The 22,950-nt window shown below is 41.2% G+C and overlaps 1 protein-coding gene and 1 non-coding gene across 3 annotated transcripts in view; both read right to left on the bottom strand.

Moving 5' to 3' along the window:
• Positions 1-22,950, bottom strand: part of LOC133622494 (receptor tyrosine-protein kinase erbB-4-like) — a 789,611-nt gene that overhangs the window by 35,666 nt on the left and 730,995 nt on the right. For both annotated transcript variants that reach the window (XM_061985295.1, XM_061985296.1), the window contains exon 21: positions 11,718-11,873. In XM_061985295.1, coding sequence (XP_061841279.1) covers positions 11,718-11,873 — 156 coding nt within the window. The remainder of the gene's footprint in view (positions 1-11,717; positions 11,874-22,950) is intronic.
• LOC133622765 (5S ribosomal RNA) lies at positions 6,221-6,339 on the bottom strand. Its single transcript, XR_009817828.1, has one exon. It is a non-coding gene; the product is annotated as a 5S ribosomal RNA (ribosomal RNA).

Here is a 22,950-nt window from a genome sequence, read left to right as displayed (position 1 = left end):
AAACTCCTGTCGGTTAGGTACGACCGGAACCAGTTGAGGGCGGCGCCCTTAATGCCCACACAGTTCTCAAGACGAGTGATTAAGGTGGCGTGGTCGACGGTGTCGAACGCAGCAGACATTATGTTAGAGTGTTTTACTTGTTTTAAGCGTTTTGGTCCTAAATGATCTCAGGAAGATATTACAGCTTGTTGCTGAGATTTGATGACCTATATTGAGTAAAACATGCTTGAAACTAGAATATCAACTGTTGTAAAGCTGTGTCATCAAGTATAAAACTACTTTTTCAAAGTAAAAATGTCTTATTTCAAGCATGAAATAAAAAATCATGACTTTGACGCAATTGTGTCTCATAATTAATTAATGCTGAAAGGTACATACAGGTTTTGGAGCAACATGTGTTGCCATCCAAGCAACGTTACCATGGACGCCCCTGCTTATTTCAGCAAGACAATGCCAAGCCACGTGTTACATCAACGTGGCTTCATAGTAAAAGAGTGCGGATACTAGACTGGCCTGCCTGTAGTCCAGACCTGTCTCCCATTGAAAATGTGTGGCGCATTATGAAGCCTAAAATACCACAACGGAGACCCCCGGACTGTTGAACAACTTAAGCTGTACATCAAGCAAGAATGGGAAAGAATTCCACTTGACAAGCTTAAAAAATGTGTCTCCTCAGTTCCCAAACCTTTACTGAGTGTTGTTAAAAGGAAAGGCCATGTAACACAGTGGTGAACATGCCCTTTCCCAACTACTTTGACACGTGTTGCAGCCATGAAATTCTAAGTTAATTATAATTTGCAAAAAAAAAAGTTTATGAGTTTGAACATCAAATATATTGCTGTTTTATTTTCAATGAAACAATAGAAAATACGTACTCATATGGTAGTACAGTTGGCACAGTACAGCAAACTGACAGTTAATATTTAAACATTTAACATGTGACATTTCAAACAATTTTGAACAGAAATAGTTCATGCACATTCAGATAAATTCCTCAAAATTACAATAAAAAAAAATTTGGCCGGGGGCCGGGCTGTATATATATATATATATATAAGCAACCCCCCCGTCCCAAAAAGCCCTTGATGAAAGCGGATACAATTTCACCCTCACCTATGAACCCACGCCAGGAAACCAGCCAAAAAAGAACAGAAAACGAAACGGCATCATCTGGTACAACCCCCCATACAGCAAAAACGTCTCAACGAACATTGGACACAAATTCCTCAACCTGATTGACAAACACTTTCCCAAAGACAACAACCTAAGAAAAGTATTCAACAAGAACAACATCAAATTGAGCTACAGCTGCATGAACAATATACGACAAATCATCTCAAACCACAACAAAACAATTGCAAATGAGCTGTCGACCCCCAGTCAGAACGACTCCAAAACCAACAAAGCATGTAACTGCCGAAAGAAACCTGATTGCCCCCTCAACGGGGGGTGCTTACAAACATCAGTTGTCTACCAATCTAAGGTAATACGCAAGGACATTAACACATCCGACACATATGTAGGATTAACCGAGGGAGAATTCAAAACCAGATGGAACAACCACAAGGCTTCTTTCAGGAACAAAAACCTGCGAAATACCACAGAACTCAGCAAACACATTTGGGACCTCAAAGACAATAATGTTGAATATTCAATAACATGGCAAATTCTTGCATCCAGCACACCTTACAATAGTGGTAATAAAAGATGCAACCTATGCTTGAAAGAGAAACTGTTTATTATCTACCGTCCAGACCTGTCATCCCTCAACAAGCGCAGCGAAATTGTAACAACATGCCGCCATAGACGGAAACATCTCCTAGGTAACACATGAGCCAATCACCACGCCCCTAGGCCAGCCTGTACCCACCCACTCTGTGCCCTATATAAACCATGGTATGCGAATGCTCCCATTAAAATCTCCTGACGATTGAGGGTACCCCCCTCATGAAACAGGCCTGTAGAGATGAAATAGTCTTGTGATTTTTTTTCCCCACACATACATATATATATATATATATATATATATATATATATATATATACACACATATATATATATATATATATATATATATATTTTTCCTTGCACACTAATGACTGAAAGAGGACGCACTTGGCGCGATGATGTCATGTTATCAATGGAAAAATGCATTTTTAGACAATACGATTTGCCTGAGCGGCTAGTAGACCCCGAGAGTAACAAGCGGTTGCTTTGTTGCCTTTCCATTAAGAACAATAAACTAGTTTTTAGTATAAGTTTGCTGGTTTCAAGAAATGTAATGCAGAGCGCATATCATTATGTCAAGATAATGGCACTAGCATTTACTTCATTTAAGAATATTTTTCAACATATTGAGCAAAAAGGCCTCTTTTTTTCTACCAATAAAAGTGCACTTGTTATTAGTGAGAATATACTTATTTTAAGGTATTTTTGGGTTCATTGAGGTTAGCTAATTTTACTTGTTTTGGAAAGTCTTGACAAGCCGAATTTTCTTGTTCTATTGGCAGATGATTTTGCTTAGTTCAAATAAAATACCCCTAATTTTTGTATTTTTTTTTTCTTGTTTTTGGACACTGACTTTTTGCAGTGTGGGCCAGGATAGGAACAAGAAGCCCCTTCCTGGAGGAAATCAGCGCATTATAACGGTATTTCGATTTCCATATTGAGTCGTTTGCAGCAAACATGGCCACTCATGCTTTGCTTGACAGGAACGATGCAGCATGACGAGTTGACAACTTCGCTTTTTTTTTTTTGTTGACAGGAATTGCCTGAACTTAAAAGACTCGCCGCTCGTAATGCTACTTTGACAAGAAAGGGAATCGGCAATGAGCCCATCAGGCGCGCCGGCAGGAAATGTGCTTGGCACTTCTGACTGATGTTCTCTGGTCACCAAACAAAACTTGTTTTTTTCCTTTTCTTCTGCAAGACACAAAGTCTTGCTGAGATCCTTCCAGCGTGTTTGATCGAAAGTAGAGCATTTGCGTCTGTAAATGTTTAAAAAATGTGAAATTATGAGTTGTTTTGCATGTAAATGCCTGGGGAAAAATCATGATACCTACTGTTTTAACTAGGGATGTCCGATAATATCGGACTGTTGATATTATCGGCCGATAAATGCTTTAACCCTTTTGTGGTGTTCGGGTCTGTGAGACCCGTTTTCATTTTGTATTAAAAGAAAAATGATACAATTAATTAATTTTTCAAACTGAGACTCACTGGCTTTGGCTCATTTTCTGTGAAGAACATATATTAGAATACATATTTAATGACCACACACCATACACCCCCCCTACACATTTTCTATTACATATAAGATGTCCACACACACACACACACACACACACACACACACACACACACACACACACATAGAGCAGGCCTAGACAGGAGGAGGACAGAGTGTAGGTACACAGAACATCGACGAGTCAAATGTGCGAGAAAATGAGAGCAGACAGTGTTGACAAACAATGTTGCAACCTTGTGTGGGAACCGCAGGTGCAGAAACACAAAAGAAGAATCCCTGTGGGATGCAGAAACTGGCAGGGAAATTTTCTGTGCAACGTTCATATTGTTGTTACTCAGCCAGCGTTTGTGGTTCTGATGGACCCGTTGCATTTTGTGGCTTTTAATGCCTCACAATCAAACACTTTTATGTTAAAATACTGAACATATGTTTATTGGGATAAGGTAAACATCTGTTAAAGTTCAAGTTAAAACTCTCCTATGCAAGGCGAAAACCGTTTATCAACAACACCCAGAAACGCCGTCGGCTTCGCTGGGCCTGAGCTCATCTAAGATGGACTCATACAAAGTGGAAAAGTGTTCTGTGGTCTGACGAGTCCACATTTCAAATTGTTTTTGGAAACTGTGGATGTCGTGTCCTCCGGACCAAAGAGGAAAAGAACCATCCGGATTGTTATAGGCGCACAGTTGAAAAGCCAACATGTGTGATGGTATGGGGGTGTATTAGTGCCCAAGACATGGGTAACTTACACATCTGTGAAGGCGCCATTAATGCTGAAAGGTACATACAGGTTTTGGAGCAACATATGTTGCCATCCAAGCAACGCTACCATGGACGCCCCTGCTTATTTCAGCAAGACAATGCCAAGCCACGTGTTACATCAATGTGGCTTCATAGTAAAATAGTGTGGATACTAGACTGGCCTGCCTGTAGTCCAGACCTGTCTCCCATTGAAAATCTGTTGCACATTATGAAGCCTAAAATACCACAATGGAGACCCCCGGACTGTTGAACAACTTAAGCTGTACATCAAGCAAGAATGGGAAAGAATTCCACCTGAGAAGCTTAAAAAATGTGTCTCCTCAGTTCCCAAACGTTTACTGAGTGTTGTTAAAAGGAAAGGCCATGTAACACAGTGGTGAACATGCCCTTTCCCAACTACTTTGGCACGTGTTGCAGCCATGAAATTCTAAGTTAATTATTATTTGCAAAAAAAAAAAAAAGTTTATGAGTTTGAACATCAAATATGTTGTCTTTGTAGTGCATTCAATTGAATATGGGTTGAAAAGGATTTGCAAATCATTGTATTCCGTTTATATTTAACACAATTTCCCAACTCATATGGAAACGGGGTTTGTATATGTTTCTGTATCTGTGCCTATTTCAAACAAACCGAAAAAAAATAAAAAATAAAAATCTGTGCACACGCGGGCCGGACTATTAAAATCATGTCATTAAAACAAACAAAAAAAAAAGACAACTTCAGATTGTTTACTTTGTCTTACTTTGGCCAAAATTAGAACAAACAAATTCTGAAAATATTACAATAAAAACATAGAAAAAACGACCGGCAGCGGTAAAGTTTAGATCGATGAAGGAAAGAAGAAAGTGAATAAATGTTTATAACTGTATAAATGTAAACAATTTTTGCATGGACTTCTTAAACAAATAAAATGTTTTTTTTGTTTTTAAAAAATATCAATAAAAAAGACACATAAAAAGTATTCATATTTTTATGTGTCTTTTTTATTGTAGTATTTTTTAAAAACAAACAAAAAAATATATATTTGTTTAAGAAGTCCATGCACCTAACTTTCTCCAGGAAAAAGCTTTCCTTCTTTTTTTGTTCGAGTCCGCCTTATTTTCTTTTAAAACGTCTCTCAGTCTTTGACCCTTGCTGTAGAAAAATGGCGGCGGCGGCGAGCGCCTGCCAGCTTACGTACGCCTCCTCGCAGTGAGTCCCGTGCGCCTCGCCGTATGACATTTCTCTGCGGGGTTTTTTTTGTCCGATTGGTTGCACAGGCTGTATAATAAATGATTTAGCAACCATTATATTGGCAACGGAAACGGCCACGTGCCGTCCAACGTAAGTTCATGAAGGATTGCGCAATCAGTGGGTAGGCTTGGCTCGCTTAGTCTCATCCCAGCTTTTTCTGTATTTAATCAAGAAATGTGCAAATTTCAGCGATCTTTAATCAACACGACCGGACTCATACAGGAAATACATATTTAACACCGCTTCATTAACACATTTTAATATTTATTAACATTATTCTTTTTAACCTTTCTTTAAACCTGCTCAGTGGCCTTGTGGTTAAAGTCCACCCTCCCTGAGACTGGGAGGTTGTGAGTTCGACTACAAAAAACGGGACCCATTGCCTCCCTGCTTGGCACTCAGCATCAAGGGTTGGAATTGGGGGTTGAATCACCAAATGATACCCGAGCGCGGCGCACACTGCTGCTCACTGCTCCCCTCATTTTGGTGATTTAACCCCCAATTCAGACCCTTGATGCTGAGTGCCAAGCTGGGAGGTAATGGCTCCCATTTTTATAGTCTTTGGTATGACTCGGTGTTAGAATAATCATGTATATAAATTATCACACAACTTTAGTATGCTTAAAATCCGTTGCTATAGTTATTAGCTATTTTGCTCAAGCTGTATTTTTTCTATCTGTGCAAGGACAAAGCTTCTTGTCTGAGGGGTGGCCTCAGCCGCAGATGTTATCTAGGGAACTCCTGAATAAATAGAGGGACGCGGGAGCTGTACCTTAGAGCGTAGGGCGAGACTGTGACTAAGTGTGCAGCTCCATGCGTTCTCCTCATGAGCTAAATTGAACTCTGTCTCTGCATGGTTCCTTGCTTCTTGTCTGTTTAATAAACGTCATCAGTGTTTAAACCTGACACTCGGCCAGGGTTTGAGCTCACGACCTACCCGTCTAACCAGTCTACCCACAAGGCCACTGAGCTGGTTGAGCTTACAGCACCTGGTATTCCCAAGGGGTCTCCCATCCAAGTACTAACCAGGCCCGACCCGGCTTAGCTTACGAGATCTGACGAGATCGGGCGTGCTCAGGGTAGTATGGCCGGAAGCCAGTAGGCTTCATCAGTTCATGTTCATAGATTTAGATCGGCGCCAAAACATCTCTTCGAAGACAAACCAAACAGTCCAGTTGCGATCGATTGAATGCACTGAGATGTCCTAAATCCTAAACTCTGTTTGGTTTAGGGTTTGAGGTTTGAGCACCGCTGCTGCTCACTGCTCCCCTCACCTCCCAGGGGGTGGAACAAGGGGATGGGGGTCAAATGCAGAGGGTAATTTCACCACACCTAGTGTGTGTGTGACTATCAGTGGTACTTTTTAGGGATGTCCGATAATATCGGACTGCCGATATTATCGGCCGATAAATGCTTTAAAATGTCGGAAATGATCAGTATCGGTTTCAAAAAGTAAAATTTATGACTTTTTAAAACGCCGCTGTGTACACGGACGTAGAGAGAAGTACAGAGCGCCAATACACCTTAAAGGTGCTGCCTTTGCGTGCCGGCCCAGTCACATAATATCTACGGCTTTTCACACACACAAGTGAATGCAAGCATACTTGGTCAACAGCCATACAGGTCAAACTGAGGGTGGCCATATAAACAACTTTAACACTGTTACAAATATGCGTCACACTGTGAACCCACACCAAACAAGAATGACAAATACATTTCGGGAAGACATCCGCACCGTAACACAACTTAAATCCAACAGGACAAATACCCAGAACCCCTTGCAGCACTAACTCTTCGGGGCCGCTACAATATACACTCCCCGCTACCACATACCCTCCAACCCTGCCCACCTCAACCTCTTCATGCTCTCTCAGGGAGAGCATGTCCCAAATTCCAAGCTGCTGTTTTGAGGCATGTTAAAAGAAATAATGCACTTTTTGACTTCAATAATAAATATGGCAGTGCCATCTTGGCATTTTTTTCCCATAAATTGAGTTGATTTATTTTGGAAAACCTTGTTACATTGTTTAATGCATCCAGCGGGGCATCACAACAAAATTAGGCATAATAATGTGTTAATTCCACGACTGTATATATCGGTATCGGTTGATATCGGTATTGGTAAGTAAGAGTTGGACAATATCGGAATATTGGATATCGGTAAAAAAGCCATTATCGGACATCTCTAGTACTTTAACTTTAACTTTAAATGTTTCATGGTAGGTGAGCCTCCCACAATCTCACATTACTGGTGGACAAATGCAAATGGACTGCACTGCAAAAACTGAAATCTAAGTAAGATTAAATATCTCAAAATAAGGGTGATATTTGCTTATTTTCTGTCTGATAAGATAATTCTTCTCACTAAGCAGATTTTTTGTTAGAGTGTTTTACTTGTTTTAAGAGTTTTGGTCCTAAATGATCTCAGTAAGATATTACAGCTTGTTGCTGAGATTTGATGAGTAAAACATGCTTGAAACTAGAATATCAAGTGTTGCAAAGCTGTGTCATCAACACTCACAAGTATAAAACTACTGTTTTAAAGTAATAATTTCTTACTTCAAGCATGAAAAAAAAAATCATGATGCCGACCGCATATCATTATGTCAAGATAATGGCACTAGCATTTACTTATTTAAGAATATTTTCCAACATATTGAGCAAAAAGGTCTATTTATTTTTTCTACCAAGAAAAGCGCACTTGTTATTAGTGAGAATATACTTATTTTAAAGGGGAACATTATCACCAGACCTATGTAAGCGTCAATATATACCTTGATGTTGCAGAAAAAAGACCATATATTTTTTTTACCGATTTCCAAACTCTAAATGGGTGAATTTTGGCGATTTATACGCCTTTCTATTATTCGCTGTCGGAGCGATGACGTCACAACGTGACCTCACATCGGGAAGCAATCCGCCATTTTCTCAAACACCGAGTCAAATCAGCTCTGTTATTTTCCGTTTTTTCGACTGTTTTCCGTACCTTGGAGACATCATGCCTCGTCGGTGTGTTGTCGGAGGGTGTAACAACACGAACAGGGACGGATTCAAGTTGCACCAGTGGCCCAAAGATGCGAAAGTGGCAAGAAAGTGGACGTTTGTTCCGCACACTTTACAGACGAAAGCTATGCTACGACAGAGATGGCAAGAATGTGTGGATATCCTGCGACACTCAAAGCAGATGCATTTCCAACGATAAAGTCAAAGAAATCTGCCGCCAGACCCCCATTGAATCTGCCGGAGTGTATGAGCAATTCAGGGACAAAGACCCTCGGTAGCACGGCAAGCAATGGCGGCAGTTTGTTCCCGCAGACGAGCGAGCTAAACCCCCTGGATGTCTTGGCTCACACCGTCCCGAAGATGATCAAGAGAAGAATATCGACCGTAGCTTCCCTGGCCTGCTGACATGAGGGTATGTCTACAGAATATATTAATTGATGAAAATTGGGCTGTTGCTAAATGTATTTCATATGCTGTAAACCTAGTTCATAGTTGTTAGTTTCCTTTAATGCCAAACAAACACATACCAATCGTTGGTTAGAAGGCGATCGCCGAATTCGTCCTCGCTTTCTCCCGTGTCGCTGGCTGTCGTGTCGTTTTCGTCGGTTTCGCTTGCATACGGTTCAAACCGATATGGCTCAATAGCTTCAGTTTCTTCTTCAATGTCGTTTTCGCTACCTGCCTCCACACTACAACCATCCGTTTCAATACATGCGTAATCTGTTGAATCGCTTAAGCCGCTGAAATCCGAGTCTGAATCCGAGCTAATGTCGCTATAGCTTGCTGTTCTATGCGCCATGTTTGTTTGTGTTGGCATCACTATGTGACGTCACAGGAAAATGGACGGGTGTATATAACGATGGTTAAAATCAGGCACTTTGAAGCTTTTTTTAGGGATATTGCGTGATGGGTAAAATTTAGAAAAAAACTTCGAAAAATAAAATAAGCCACTGGGAACTGATTTTTAATGGTTTTAACCATTCTGAAATTGCGATGTTTGTCGTTTTGCCTTCAAACTAACACAGGAGAGAGATTGAACCCTTGTGAATACAACAACAGAAGCGCTTTTTTTAATAACTGCTCCGGTTTTGATTTTATGACCCTTCAAAGACACGCTGCGCTGATGCTGCTGCATTGCTGTTTTTTTAAGATGGCTGCTCAAAAGCAGGAATAACCAACATGCCCACACAATGCAGACAAGGTAGGTGCACTAGACAAAAGTCTTGGGACACTTCAGACTAAAAGTAGACAAAAGTATTGGGACACTTCAGACTAAAAGTAGACAAAAGTATTGGGACACTTAGGACTAGTTTTACTTGTTTTGGAAAGTCTTGACAAGCCAAATTGTCTTGTTCTATTGGCAGATAATTTTGCTTAATTCAAATAAAATACCACTAATTTTTGTATTTTTTTCTTCTTGTTTTTGAACACTGACTTTTTGCAGTGTGTGAGGACATATACAGGTAAAAGCCAGTAAATTAGAATATTTTGAAAAACTTGATTTATTTCAGTAATTGCATTGAAAAGGTGTAACTTGTACATTATATTTATTCATTGCACACAGACTGATGCATTCAAATGTTTATTTCATTTAATTTTGATGATTTGAAGTGGCAACAAATGAAAATCCAAAATTCCGTGTGTCACAAAATTAGAATATTACTTAAGGCTAATACAAAAAAGGGATTTTTAGAAATGTTGGCCAACTGAAAAGTATGAAAATGAAAAATATGAGCATGTACAATACTCAATACTTGGTTGGAGCTCCTTTTGCCTCAATTACTGCGTTAATGCGGCGTGGCATGGAGTCGATGAGTTTCTGGCACTGCTCAGGTGTTATGAGAGCCCAGGTTGCTCTGATAGTGGCCTTCAACTCTTCTGCGTTTTTGGGTCTGGCATTCTGCATCTTCCTTTTCACAATACCCCACAGATTTTCTATGGGGCTAAGGTCAGGGGAGTTGGCGGGCCAATTTAGAACAGAAATACCATGGTCCGTAAACCAGGCACGGGTAGATTTTGCGCTGTGTGCAGGCGCCAAGTCCTGTTGGAACTTGAAATCTCCATCTCCATAGAGCAGGTCAGCAGCAGGAAGCATGAAGTGCTCTAAAACTTGCTGGTAGACGGCTGCGTTGACCCTGGATCTCAGGAAACAGAGTGGACCGACACCAGCAGATGACATGGCACCCCAAACCATCACCCAACCATGCAAATTTTGCATTTCCTTTGGAAATCGAGGTCCCAGAGTCTGGAGGAAGACCGGAGAGGCACAGGATCCACGTTGCCTGAAGTCTAGTGTAAAGTTTCCACCATCAGTGATGGTTTGGGGTGCCATGTCATCTGCTGGTGTCGGTCCACTCTGTTTCCTGAGATCCAGGGTCAACGCAGCCGTCTACCAGCAAGTTTTAGAGCACTTCATGCTTCCTGCTGCTGACCTGCTCTATGGAGATGGAGATTTCAAGTTCCAACAGGACTTGGCGCCTGCACACAGCGCAAAATCTACCCGTGCCTGGTTTACGGACCATGGTATTTCTGTTCTAAATTCCCCTGACCTTAGCCCCATAGAAAATCTGTGGGGTATTGTGAAAATGAAGATGCAGAATGCCAGATCCAAAAACGCAGAAGAGTTGAAGGCCACTATCAGAGCAACCTGGGCTCTCATAACACCTGAGCAGTGCCAGAAACTCATCGACTCCATGCCACGCCGCATTAACGCAGTAATTGAGGCAAAAGGAGCTCCAACCAAGTATTGAGTATTGTACATGCTCATATTTTTCATTTTCATACTTTTCAGTTGGCCAACATTTCTAAAAATCCCTTTTTTGTATTAGCCTTAAGTAATATTCTAATTTTGTGACACACGGAATTTTGGATTTTCATTTGTTGCCACTTCAAATCATCAAAATTAAATGAAATAAACATTTGAATGCATCAGTCTGTGTGCAATGAATAAATATAATGTACAAGTTACACCTTTTGAATGCAATTACTGAAATAAATCAAGTTTTTCAAAATATTCTAATTTACTGGCTTTTACCTGTAAATGCCTGTCAAATGCTCATTCCAGAAATCGCATTAAAATCTGACGATTACAGAAAGATGTGTCTTCTTTTAATGTGATCACTGTATATCTTATAATACGTTTTTGGAATGAATACAAAATCCGGGCTAATGTATCAAAAAATGTTCCCAGATCGTTGAACCCAAACCAGGAACGCTCCACTAATGAAAACGTAAGTTCCTTGGCAGAGGTGATGCATCACCTCTGAGATGAACACTTTGTAGGATTTTGTTCTACTTTCTCCGCCCGACAATGCTTCTTTCTGCTTACACCAACCTCAGTCACCGCCATTGACCTTTGCTTTTATTACTTTTGGCTCGCGGTATTTACCTCCTTTGTCAAACGTTTTTACGTGACCTGCGTGTGTGTAGACGTGTGCAGGATAAAGGTAAGCACAACAGACTTACACCGACCTTGCCCCCGTCTGCGTTGTACTCCTTCTCGTCGGCGTCCAGCAGCCGCGCCAGGCCGAAGTCGGTGATCTTGATGTGATTGGCCGACTTCACCAGCACATTGCGGGCGGCCAAATCCCTGTGGACCAGGCGCCTTTCTTCCAGGTACATCATCCCCTGTGGGAGACAAGAAGCCATTTAGAATCCTCAAGGAGAGATGGTGTCAATGTTCAGCCCAATACTACTTTTTCATGTCTGGTACTGATAACCGCACAAACCTTCCTTTCTCCTTATCTTGCAATACTGTGTATGCTGAATGTAAATATTAACGAAAACACCTTGTTTACACTGTGCAGCAAATACTGTACTCCTCCTGGAGGAAGAAATAATACTGCCCACAACATGAGTCAAAAACTGAAATCTAAGTAAGATTAAATATCTCAAATAAGGGTGATATTTGCTTATTTTCTGTCTGATAAAATAATTCTTCTCACTAAGCAGTTTTTATGTTAGAGTGTTTTACTTGTTTTAAGGGTTTTGGTCCTAAATGATCTCAGTAAGATATTACAGCTTGTAGCTGAGATGTTATTAAAGTTAAAGTTAAAGTTAAAGTACCAATGATTGTCACACACACACTAGGTGTGGCGAAATTATTCTCTGCATTTGACCCATCACCCTTGATCACCCCCTGGGAGGTGAGGGGAGCAGTGGGCAGCAGCGGTGGCTGCGCCCGGGAATCATTTTGGTGATTTAACCCCCAATTCCAACCCTTGATGCTGAGTGCCAAGCAGGGAGGTAATGGGTCCCATTTTTATAGTCTTTGGTATGACTCGGCCGGGGTTTGAACTCCCAACCTACCGATCTCAGGACGGACACTCTAACCACTAGGCCACTGAGCCAATTTCGAAATTGTAACAGCATGCCGCCATAGACGGAAACACCTCCTAGGTAACACATGAGCCAATCACCACGCCCCTACGCCAGCCTGTACCCACCCACTCTGTGCCCTATATAAACCATGGTATGTGAATGCTCCCATTAAAATCTCCTGATGATTGAGGGAACCCCCCCTCATGAAACAAGCCTGTTTCACAACACTCTAATACGTGCACCATGACAGCAACCACCCACCCACCACCACGAAAAGAATACCTACCGGAATCAATAAAAGGCTATCGATGCTGTCATCTAGCAAAGCTGAATTTGACCAAGCAACCCCCCCGTACCAAAAAGCCCTTGATGAAAGCGGATACAATTTCACCCTCACCTATGAACCCACGCCAGGAAACCAGCCAAAAAAGAACAGAAAACGAAACGACATCATCTGGTACAACCCCCCATACAGCAAAAACGTCTCAACGAACATTGGACACAAATTCCTCAATCTGATTGACAAACACTTTCCCAAAGACAACAACCTAAGAAAAGTATTCAACAAGAACAACATTAAATTGAGCTACAGCTGCATGAACAATATACGACAAATAATCTCAAACCACAACAAAACAATTGCAAATGAGCCGTCGACCCCCAGTCAGAGCGACTCCAAAACCAACAAAGCATGTAACTGTCGAAAGAAACCTGATTGCCCCCTCAACGGGGGGTGCTTACAAACATCAGTTGTCTACCAATCTAAGGTAATACGCAAGGACATTAACACATCCGACACATATGTAGGATTAACCGAGGGTGAATTCAAAACCAGATGGAACAATCACAAGGCTTCTTTCAGGAACAAAAACCTGCGAAATACCACAGAACTCAGCAAACACATTTGGGACCTCAAAGACAATAATGTTGAATATTCAATAACATGGCAAATTCTTGCATCCAGCACACCTTACAATAGTGGTAATAAAAGATACAACCTATGCTTGAAAGAGAAACTGTTTATTATTTACCGTCCAGACCTGTCATCCCTCAACAAGCGCAGCGAAATTGTAACAACATGCCGCCATAGACGGAAACACCTCCTAGGTAACACATGAGCCAATCACCACGCCCCTAGGCCAGCCTGTACCCACCCACTCTGTGCCCTATATAAACCATGGTATGCGAATGCTCCCATTAAAATCTCCTGATGATTGAGGGTACCCCCCCTCATGAAACAGGCCTGTAGAGATGAAATAGTCTTGTGATTTTTTTCCCCACACATACATATATTGCGCTCTACTACGGTATCGAGCACTATTTTTTGGATAACCTTATTAAGACATATATATATATATATATATATATATATATATATATATATATATATATAAAATAAATACTTGAATTTCAGTGTTCATTTATTTACACATATACACACACACATAACACTCATCTACTCATTGTTGAGTTAAGGGTTGAATTGTCCATCCTTGTTCTATTCTCTGTCACTATTTTTCGAACCATGCTGAACACCCTCTCTGATGATGCATTGACGTGTGGCACGCACAAAAGTGCTTTCATCAAATGCACTAGATGGCAGTATTGTCCTGTTTAAGAGTGTCACAACATTGCTGTTTACGGCAGACGAACTGCTTTACGGTATACAAAAACGTGACTGGTGTTGTTGTGTGTTGTTGCCGCGCTGGGAGGACGTTAATGAAACTGCCTTACAATAAACCCACATAAGAAACCAAGAACTCGCCCTCGATCATTCTACAGTTATATTGTGATTGGGCAGGTATGCTGTTTATATTGCTGGTTAGCGGACTCAGGTCCTCATGGACCTGAGTCCGCCTGAATTTTGGGAGATTTTCGGGAGAAAATTTGTCCCGGTAGGTTTTCGGGAGAGGCGCTGAATTTCGGGAGTCTCCCGGAAAATCCGGGAGGGTTGGCAAGTATGTGCACAGTACAGTACATATTCCGTACAATTGACCACTACGTGGTAACACCCGAATAAGTTTTTCAACTTGTTTAAGTCGGGGTCCACATATATTGATTCATCACGGTTCATTTTGTGTACCAGTAATAAAACATGGTAACTCTTTAGTATGGGGAACATATTCAACATTAATTAGTTGCTTATCAACATGCATATTAGTAACATATTGGCTCTTACCTAGTCATTATTAAGTACCGTATTTTTCGGAGTATTAGTCGCACTATAGTATAAGTCGCACCTGCCGAAAATGCATAATAAAGAAGGAAAAAAACATATATAAATCGCACTGGAGCCCGGCCAAACTATGAAAAAAACTGCGACTTATAGTCCAAAAAATACGGTACTTATTAATGCCTTATTCTGCATGGCCTTATTATAACCCTAACCTTTTAACCCTGGCCCTAACCCTCTAACCCTAACCATCCATCCATCCATTTTCTACCGCTTATTCCCTTTTGGGGTCGCGGGGGGCGCTGGAGCCTATCTCAGCTACAATCGGGCGGAAGCCGGGGTACACCCTGGACAAGTCGCCACCTCATCACAGGGCCAACACAGATAGACAGACAACATTCACACTCACATTCACACACCAGGGCCAATTTTAGTATTGCCAATCAACCTATACCCAGGTGCATGTCTTTGGAGGTGGGAGGAAGCCGGAGTACCCGGAGGGAACCCACGCAGTCACGGGGAGAACATGCAAACTCCACACAGAAAGATCCCGAGCCCGGGATTGAACCCAAGACTACTCAGGACCTTCGTATTGTGAGGCAGATGCACTAACCCCTCTGCCACCGTGCTGCCCTAACCCTAACCAAATAACTCTAAATTAAGTCTTTGTTACTTAGAATATGTTCCCCATACTAAAGTGTTACCAAAAACATATAACTTTGTCTTGAATTTGAAAAAAAACAACATTTTATTTTTCACTAAAGAAGGGTTCGGTGAATGCGCATATGAAACTGGTGGGGTTCGGTACCTCCAACAAGGTTAAGAACCACTGATTTAAACATTTAACATGTGACATTTCAAACAATTTTGACCAGAAGTAGTTCATGCACATTCAGATAAATATTAAAAAATTACAATAAAAAAATTTGGCCGGGGGGCGGGCTGTATATATGCGCACTAATTGACTGAAAGAACACGCACTTGGCGCGATGATGTCATGTTATCCATGGAAAAATGCATTTTTAGACCATATGATTTGCCTGAGCGGCTAGGAGACCCCGAGAGTAACAAGCGCTTGCCTTGTTGTCTTTTTTACCTGGGGGTAAAGTTTGACTCAGATTTTAAATTCGAAAAACAAATCAGCAGCGTCATTCAAAAAAGCTTTTATCAATTACGCCAAATAGCGAAAGTGAAACCGCTTCTATCAAGACATGATCTTGAGAAATTAATCCACGCTTTTATCTCGACTCGTCTTGATTATTGTAATGCCCTGTATGTTGGCATTAGCCAGGCCTCCCTCGCCCGCCTGCAGCTCGTGCAGAACTCTGCTGCTCGTCTGCTAACACAGACCCGCAGACGTGAGCACATCACCCCTATTTTAGCGTCCCTTCACTGGCTCCCTGTGCGTTACCGAATACATTTTAAACTCCTTTTATTTGTTTTTAAATGTCTAAACAACCTCGCGCCAACCTATCTCTCCGACCTCCTTCAGCCTTACTGCCCCACCCGATCCTTAAGATCAGCCGATCAGCTGCTGTTGACGGTCCCTGACACAAGGCTGAAGCTTAGAGGTGACAGAGCTTTCGCCGTTGCTGCTCCCAAGCTCTGGAACGACCTACCCCTGAGTGTTAGACAAGCCTCCTCTCTTCCTGTTTTTAAATCTCTCTTAAAAACATACTTTTATTCCATGGCTTTTAACACTGAGTGATATCCATCCTGCAATGGCGCCCCATAATACACCTGCTGTGATCCTGTTTTTATGTTTTTATTAATTCTATTTTAATTATTTATTTTTTATCGTGTTCTGTTTGTGTTGTGTTGTGTTTGCTCGGTACTCGTTTTATCTTTTAACCTGCTCATTGTACAGCACTTTGGCTACCCCTGTGGTAAATTTTAAATGTGCTCTATAAATAAAGTTGATTTGATTTGATTTGATTCCATTAAGAACAATAAATCAGTTTTTAGTACAAGTTTGCTGGTTTCAAGAAATGTAAAGCCGGGCGCATACCATTATGTCAAGATAATGGCACTAGCATTTACTTAATTTAAGAATATTTTTCAACATATTGAGCAAAAAGGTCTCTTTTTTTTCTAACAAAAAAAAAGTGCACTTGTTATTAGTGAGAATATACTTATTTTAAGGTATTTTGGGGTTCATTGAGATTGGCTAATTTTACTTGTTTTGGAAAGTCTTGACAAGACAAATTTTCTTGTTCTATTGGCAGATAATTTTGCTTAGTTCAAATAAAATACCCCTCATTTTTGTATTTTTTTTTTTCTCTTGTTTTTGAACACTGACTTTTTGCAGTGTGCGCGAAGTAGAAATAAGAAATGACAACTTTGGTTTGAAGACCCCATTTGTTGCTCAATGGGCTGGACACACACACACACACACACACACACACACACACACACACACACACACACACACACACACACACACACACACACACACACACACACACACACACACACACACGCCGGACACGCATGCATCTATGCGTTCATGACTGAAGGGAGCAGACGAGAGGGCAGTCAGGCGTGGCCAACCGGGCCAATAGAAGTGTTCAAGCCACGATGTTAAACAAGTGGACACCACTTTGCAGGCGGATCAATAAAAACACCTCGGCGAAGGCGGCAAAGGTGGGGGAGACGGCCATTGTGTTGTTCAGACAATGAACACAGTTCAACTACGCCTCCGTTGGCACAGGAGAATACACAGGGCACGGGGAAAAAGCCAGATATGTGTGTGTGTGCACGTCAGGCCACATTGTGTTGAGATGCAGGCCGCGACAAGGAAGCGCGTGCCGTCTCCTCCCCAGACAAACGCCAGGATAAAATCGATCGACGGCCCGGCCTGCCGCTGGATGAACCCTCATCCATCATCTGCTCGGCCTCACCGAGACAGCCACGCTGACAGGGACCACCTCCACTCAAAAGAAAGACATATTTCACCCTTCGGAGCGTGCATGTCCACCAGTTCCTTTTCGGAGGCTTGCGGTTTTTTTTGGGGTGAGGGGCTCGTTTTTCATCAAAATGCCCCTTTTACTGAAAGTGGATTTAAAATAAATTACTTCAAGGGAGCTCAGGCAGGCGATCAATAGCCATGTTGATTACAAAAAGCCGGAAGACGACTGTGCCGAGCAATATTTATCCCCAATGTCAACGTTGTGAGGAATTAGGAATCAATGGGCCACACAGTGCATTAATACACTTCGACTTAACGTGACGGGGCAATGAGGGGAGGCCACGGCACTGACAGCACAATGTACGGCAGCTCAAGGAGCCAATTAACTTCCAGCCTCAATGGGTGGTAAACAGCAGAGGATCCCATTGTCACAACCTCAAAGTGGAAGAACGGATACCGTATTTTGCGGACTATAAGCCGCTACTATTTTCCTACACTGCAAAAACTGAAATCTAAGTAAGATTAAATATCTCAAATAAGGGTGATATTTGCTTATTTTCTGTCTGATAAGATCATTCTTCTCACTAAGCAGATTTTATGTTAAGAGTGTTTTACTTGTTTTAGTGTTTTGGTCCTAAATGATCTCAGTAAGATATTACAGCTTGTTGCTGAGATTTGATGACCTATATTGAGTAAAACATGCTTGAAACTAGAATATCAACTGTTGCAAAGCTGTGTCATCAACACTCACAAGTATAAAACTACTTTTTTAAAGTACCGTATTTTCCGCACTATAAGGCTCACCTAAAAACCACAAATTTTCTCAAAAGCTGACAGTGCGCCTTATAACCCGGTGCGCTTTATATATGGATAAATATTAAGATTCATTTTCATAAAGTTTAGGTCTCGCAACTACGGTAAACAGCCGCCATCTTTTTTCCCCGTAGAAGAAGCGCGCGGTGCATGCTGGGATATGTGACGTTTCATTTCCATTTGTGTGTTTATGTAAAGACCCCAAAATGGCTCCTATTAAGTGTGTTGTCTGTCTAATTATAAATAATGCAGACGAGGCGTGTTAACTGAGTTCTCAACGTTTACTCACAGCGTGCTCATAACCACATTCTAACTGCCAGCATACAACGCTTCTCAGGGCTACCGCGCATGCTCGTAACTATCGTTGCATGCTGGGTAGTGTAGTTGTTATATTTGCTAGCTCATAACATCACTTTAAGAGACACGCTTACGCGCTTAATTCAATACTCGCCGTCATTCCGGGTGGATTGACAAAAGACCTCCAGCCGCTAGATATTGGTGTCAACAGGGCATTCGAAGCTAGACTGCTAACTGCGTGGGAACAATGGATGACAGAAGGCGAACACACATTCACTAAGACGAGGAGGCAGCGCCAGACGACGCCAACATCTGCCAGTGGATCGTAAATTTGCCCAACTTTTCACTTCGGACACCGAAGACGAAGGATTTACGAATGAAGAATAACTTCAGAAAGTGAGCGCTATGTTTATTTTGTGTGTTGTGACATTAACGTTCGAGCAACATTATGTTGCTATTGCTCTGCACTATTTTGAATTTTACTATGTTTGTGATTGCACATTTGCGTACATTTTGGGAGTGAACAGAGTTGTTAGAACGCTGGTTTTTAATATATTATTAAAGTTTGACTGACCTATCTGACTGTTTTTTTGACATTCCCTTTAGCGCAGCGTAGGCGCGGCTTATAGTCCGGGGCGGCTTATTGGTGGACAAAGTTATGAAATATGCCATTCATTGAAGGTGCGGCTAATAATCCGGTGCGCCTTATAGTGCGGAAAATACGGTAATAATTTCTTATTTCAAGCATGAAAAAAAAAAAATCATGATTTTGACACAATTGTGTCTCATAATTAAAACAGATGACAGCCAAACGGACTTTGCTGTTTTATTTTCAATGAAACAATATAAAATATGTACTTATATAGTAGTACAGTTGGCACAGTACAGTAAACTGACAGTTAATATTTAAACATTTCACATGTGACATTTCTAACAATTTTGAACAGAAATAGTTCATGCACATTTAGATAAATTCTTCAAAATGACAATTAAAAATTTTTTGGCCGGGGGCTGGTCTGTATATATATATTGCACTAATTGACTGAAAGAGCACGCACTTGGTGCGATGATGTCATGTTATCGATGGAAAAATGCATTTTTAGACAATATGATTTGCCTGAGCGGCTAGGAGACCCCGAGAGTACCAAGCGGGTGCCTTGTTGCCTTTCCATTAAGAACAATACATTAGTTTTTATTATAAGTAAATGTAATGCCGAGTGCATATCATTATGTCAAGATAATGGCACGAGCATTTACTTAATTTAAGAATATTGTTCAACATATTGAGCAAAAAGGTCTAATTTTTTTTCTACCAAGACAAGTGCACTTGTTATTAGTGAGAATATACTTATTTTAAGGTATTTTTGGGTTTATTGAGGTTAGCTAATTAGGGACCGCAATGTCCCTTTGGGACAGAGGACCCTATTGTATTTCGTGTGTTTTATTATTATTATTATTCCGCCGCCTCTTTGAGCTGGAATTTGACCCCCTTAACATGCTTCAAAACTCACCATATTTGACACACACATCAGGACTGGCGAAAATTGTCATCTAATAAAACCAAACCCCAAAACTCAAAATTGCGCTCGAGCGCCCCCTAGGAAAAAACACAGACAAAACTGTTTGAAACTTCCGGTAGGAATGTTGTAGAGACATGAAACAAAAACCTCTATGTAGGTCTGACTTAGACCTAGATTTCATACATTGACATCCTTCAGCAAAAATCAACAGGAAGTTGGCAATTCCCCCTTCAAAACAAAAGTTTACTAAAAACAGTCACAATCAGGACTGGCAAAAATTGCGATCCAATAAAAAAACCCAACCCCAAAACTCAAAATTGCGTTCTAGCGCCCCCTAGGAAGAAAACACAGACACAACTGCTCCAAGGAAGAAAACTCAGACAAAACTGCCTGTAACTTCCAGTAGGAATGTCTTAGGGACATGAAACAAAAACCTCTATGTAGGTCTCACTTAGACTTACATTTCATATAGTGACAACCCCCAACAAAAATCAACAGGAAGTTTGCAATTCCCCCTTCAAAACAAAAGTTTTGTAAAAATCGGTCAGCTTTTTGCAAACATTATCTCCTCTGAGCGTGTTTGTCGTGTCGACTTCAAACTATGCTAACAGCTTTACAAGTGTCTGTGTTAGCATTATTAACTTACAATGTTTGTATTGTTTCAGTTTCGTAAATTCACAAAAAAATGTCACTGTGGAGTTATTTGAGTCTGTTTAGCTGATTGGAGAGCTAGATTCTGCATCAAGTGGGTCCATGAGGATGACCTCTGTTTTGTTTGATCAGCCGTTTAACTGCCGTGTGACAGGAACCGTTTAGAAACAATTTAAGGTATGTAAATAAACTTTTATAAAATATTTCGTACTGGTATATATCTGCGGCTTATGGTCCGGTGCGGCTAATATATGTAAAAACATTTTTTCCTTCTAAAAATTGGTGGGTGCGGCTCTACATACCTGTGCGCTCTATAGCCCAAACCGCTCTATGGCCCAGAAAGTACAGTGATTTCTGCTGATGTCACCAATTCACTGTGCACCAAATCACTGTAATTTGTTTGTTATGACGCTGTCACGCCCTCATCCGTCAGCGCACCTGCCGGTGACGAGCGAACTGCCTTCATAAGCCCGCACAACCTGCCATGCCGGGCCGGAATATAATCTTCTGTTGGCGTACCTTCCCTGTGTGCATCCCCAAGTCAAGCTGTGCGTCTTGTGCTCCTGGATCTTCCCTGCCTCCCTCAAGCTTCCTGGTTCTCGACTCGTTCCTGCCTCTCGACCCTGATTCCGCCCCTGGACAACCCTGCCTGCCTTGCCCTTGTCGGACAGTACCACTCCTCTCAACACGCACCTCCAACATTTACGGTAAAACGCTCCAGTTAAATACTACACATAGTCCTACACCATACACACTCTTGGATTTTGTCACACTCAATTTCCTTGGTTATTATATTTAGTATTGTTTGATTATTATATATATATATATATACATATGTCTATATATATATAAAATAAATCTCAGAGCTACATAGGACCCCCTGGTGTCTGTTGCCGTCATCTCCCCAGTCTAACCACAACAAACTCTCTCGAAAATAAACTGTCTGTTTTCCACTATATACTGTGTACAAATATTGAACTACTTAAAATGTTTTTTGCCCGTTTATTTTGTACAAGTATATATATATATATATATATATATATATATATATATATATATATAGTGAAGACTAATTTGTGTAACTGGACTGAAAGTAAGAGTTTGTAGCATAAAATGAGCAAGTACATGCATTATAGCCACATGCAGGGCTGCTACTCCCAATACAAAGATCACATGCTGTGCTTGGGCCCCGCGATCCGCGGGGGGCACTGGTTTGCGTGAATAAGCGCATGTGAAATGTCAATTAATGAATGGCAAGGTGTTTCAGTTTCACCGCAAATATATCCCTAGCCCCATCCCGCTACGTCATTGGTAGGAATATAAAGGAAATCTCCCTGGATATTATCTTTGTCCCCCATGGCGCACAGTGTTAGTGATGGCCAGTGAACAGGCTCACTGAGATTGAATCCTGGCAGGAGATACATTATGTTAGGAACATAGGTAACTATGTTTTAATTATGGTAAATTGATACATATATCAATATATATATATACACACACACACATAAATATATACATATATATTCAAGGTTTCTGTGCTTTATCCGTTATACAGTGCTCAATACCGGGGTAGAGCGGAATAAATATGTAAGGTGATGAAAAAACACAGAGGCTATTTCATCCCTACAAGCCTGTTTTGCAGGTTTCTTTGCTCCATCCATCCATCCATTTCCTAACGCTTGTCCCTTTTGGGCTCGCGGGGGGTGCTGGAGCCTATCTCTTCAGATACAATCCCTTGAAGAGCAGGGAAACCCAAGAAACAGGCTTGTAGGGAAGAAATAGCCTCTGTGTTTTTTCCTGACCGAACGTATACATACATATATAGAGTAAGAGTAAGAGTAAGAATATAGAATAAAATCCCCTGACAAGCAGGGCAACCCGAGAAACAGGCTTGTAGGGATGAAATAGCCTCTGTGTTTTTCCCTGACCTAATCTATATATACACACATAGAGTAAGAGTAAGAGTATAGAATAAAATCCCCTGACGGGCAGGGCGACCTGCGAAACAGGCTTGTAGGGATG

Source organism: Nerophis lumbriciformis, linkage group LG23 (genome assembly GCF_033978685.3).
Source record: "Nerophis lumbriciformis linkage group LG23, RoL_Nlum_v2.1, whole genome shotgun sequence".
Taxonomy (NCBI): domain Eukaryota; kingdom Metazoa; phylum Chordata; class Actinopteri; order Syngnathiformes; family Syngnathidae; genus Nerophis; species Nerophis lumbriciformis.
The sequence above is the reverse complement of the archived record's forward strand: the minus strand, read 5'-3'. Positions and strand labels throughout refer to the sequence as shown.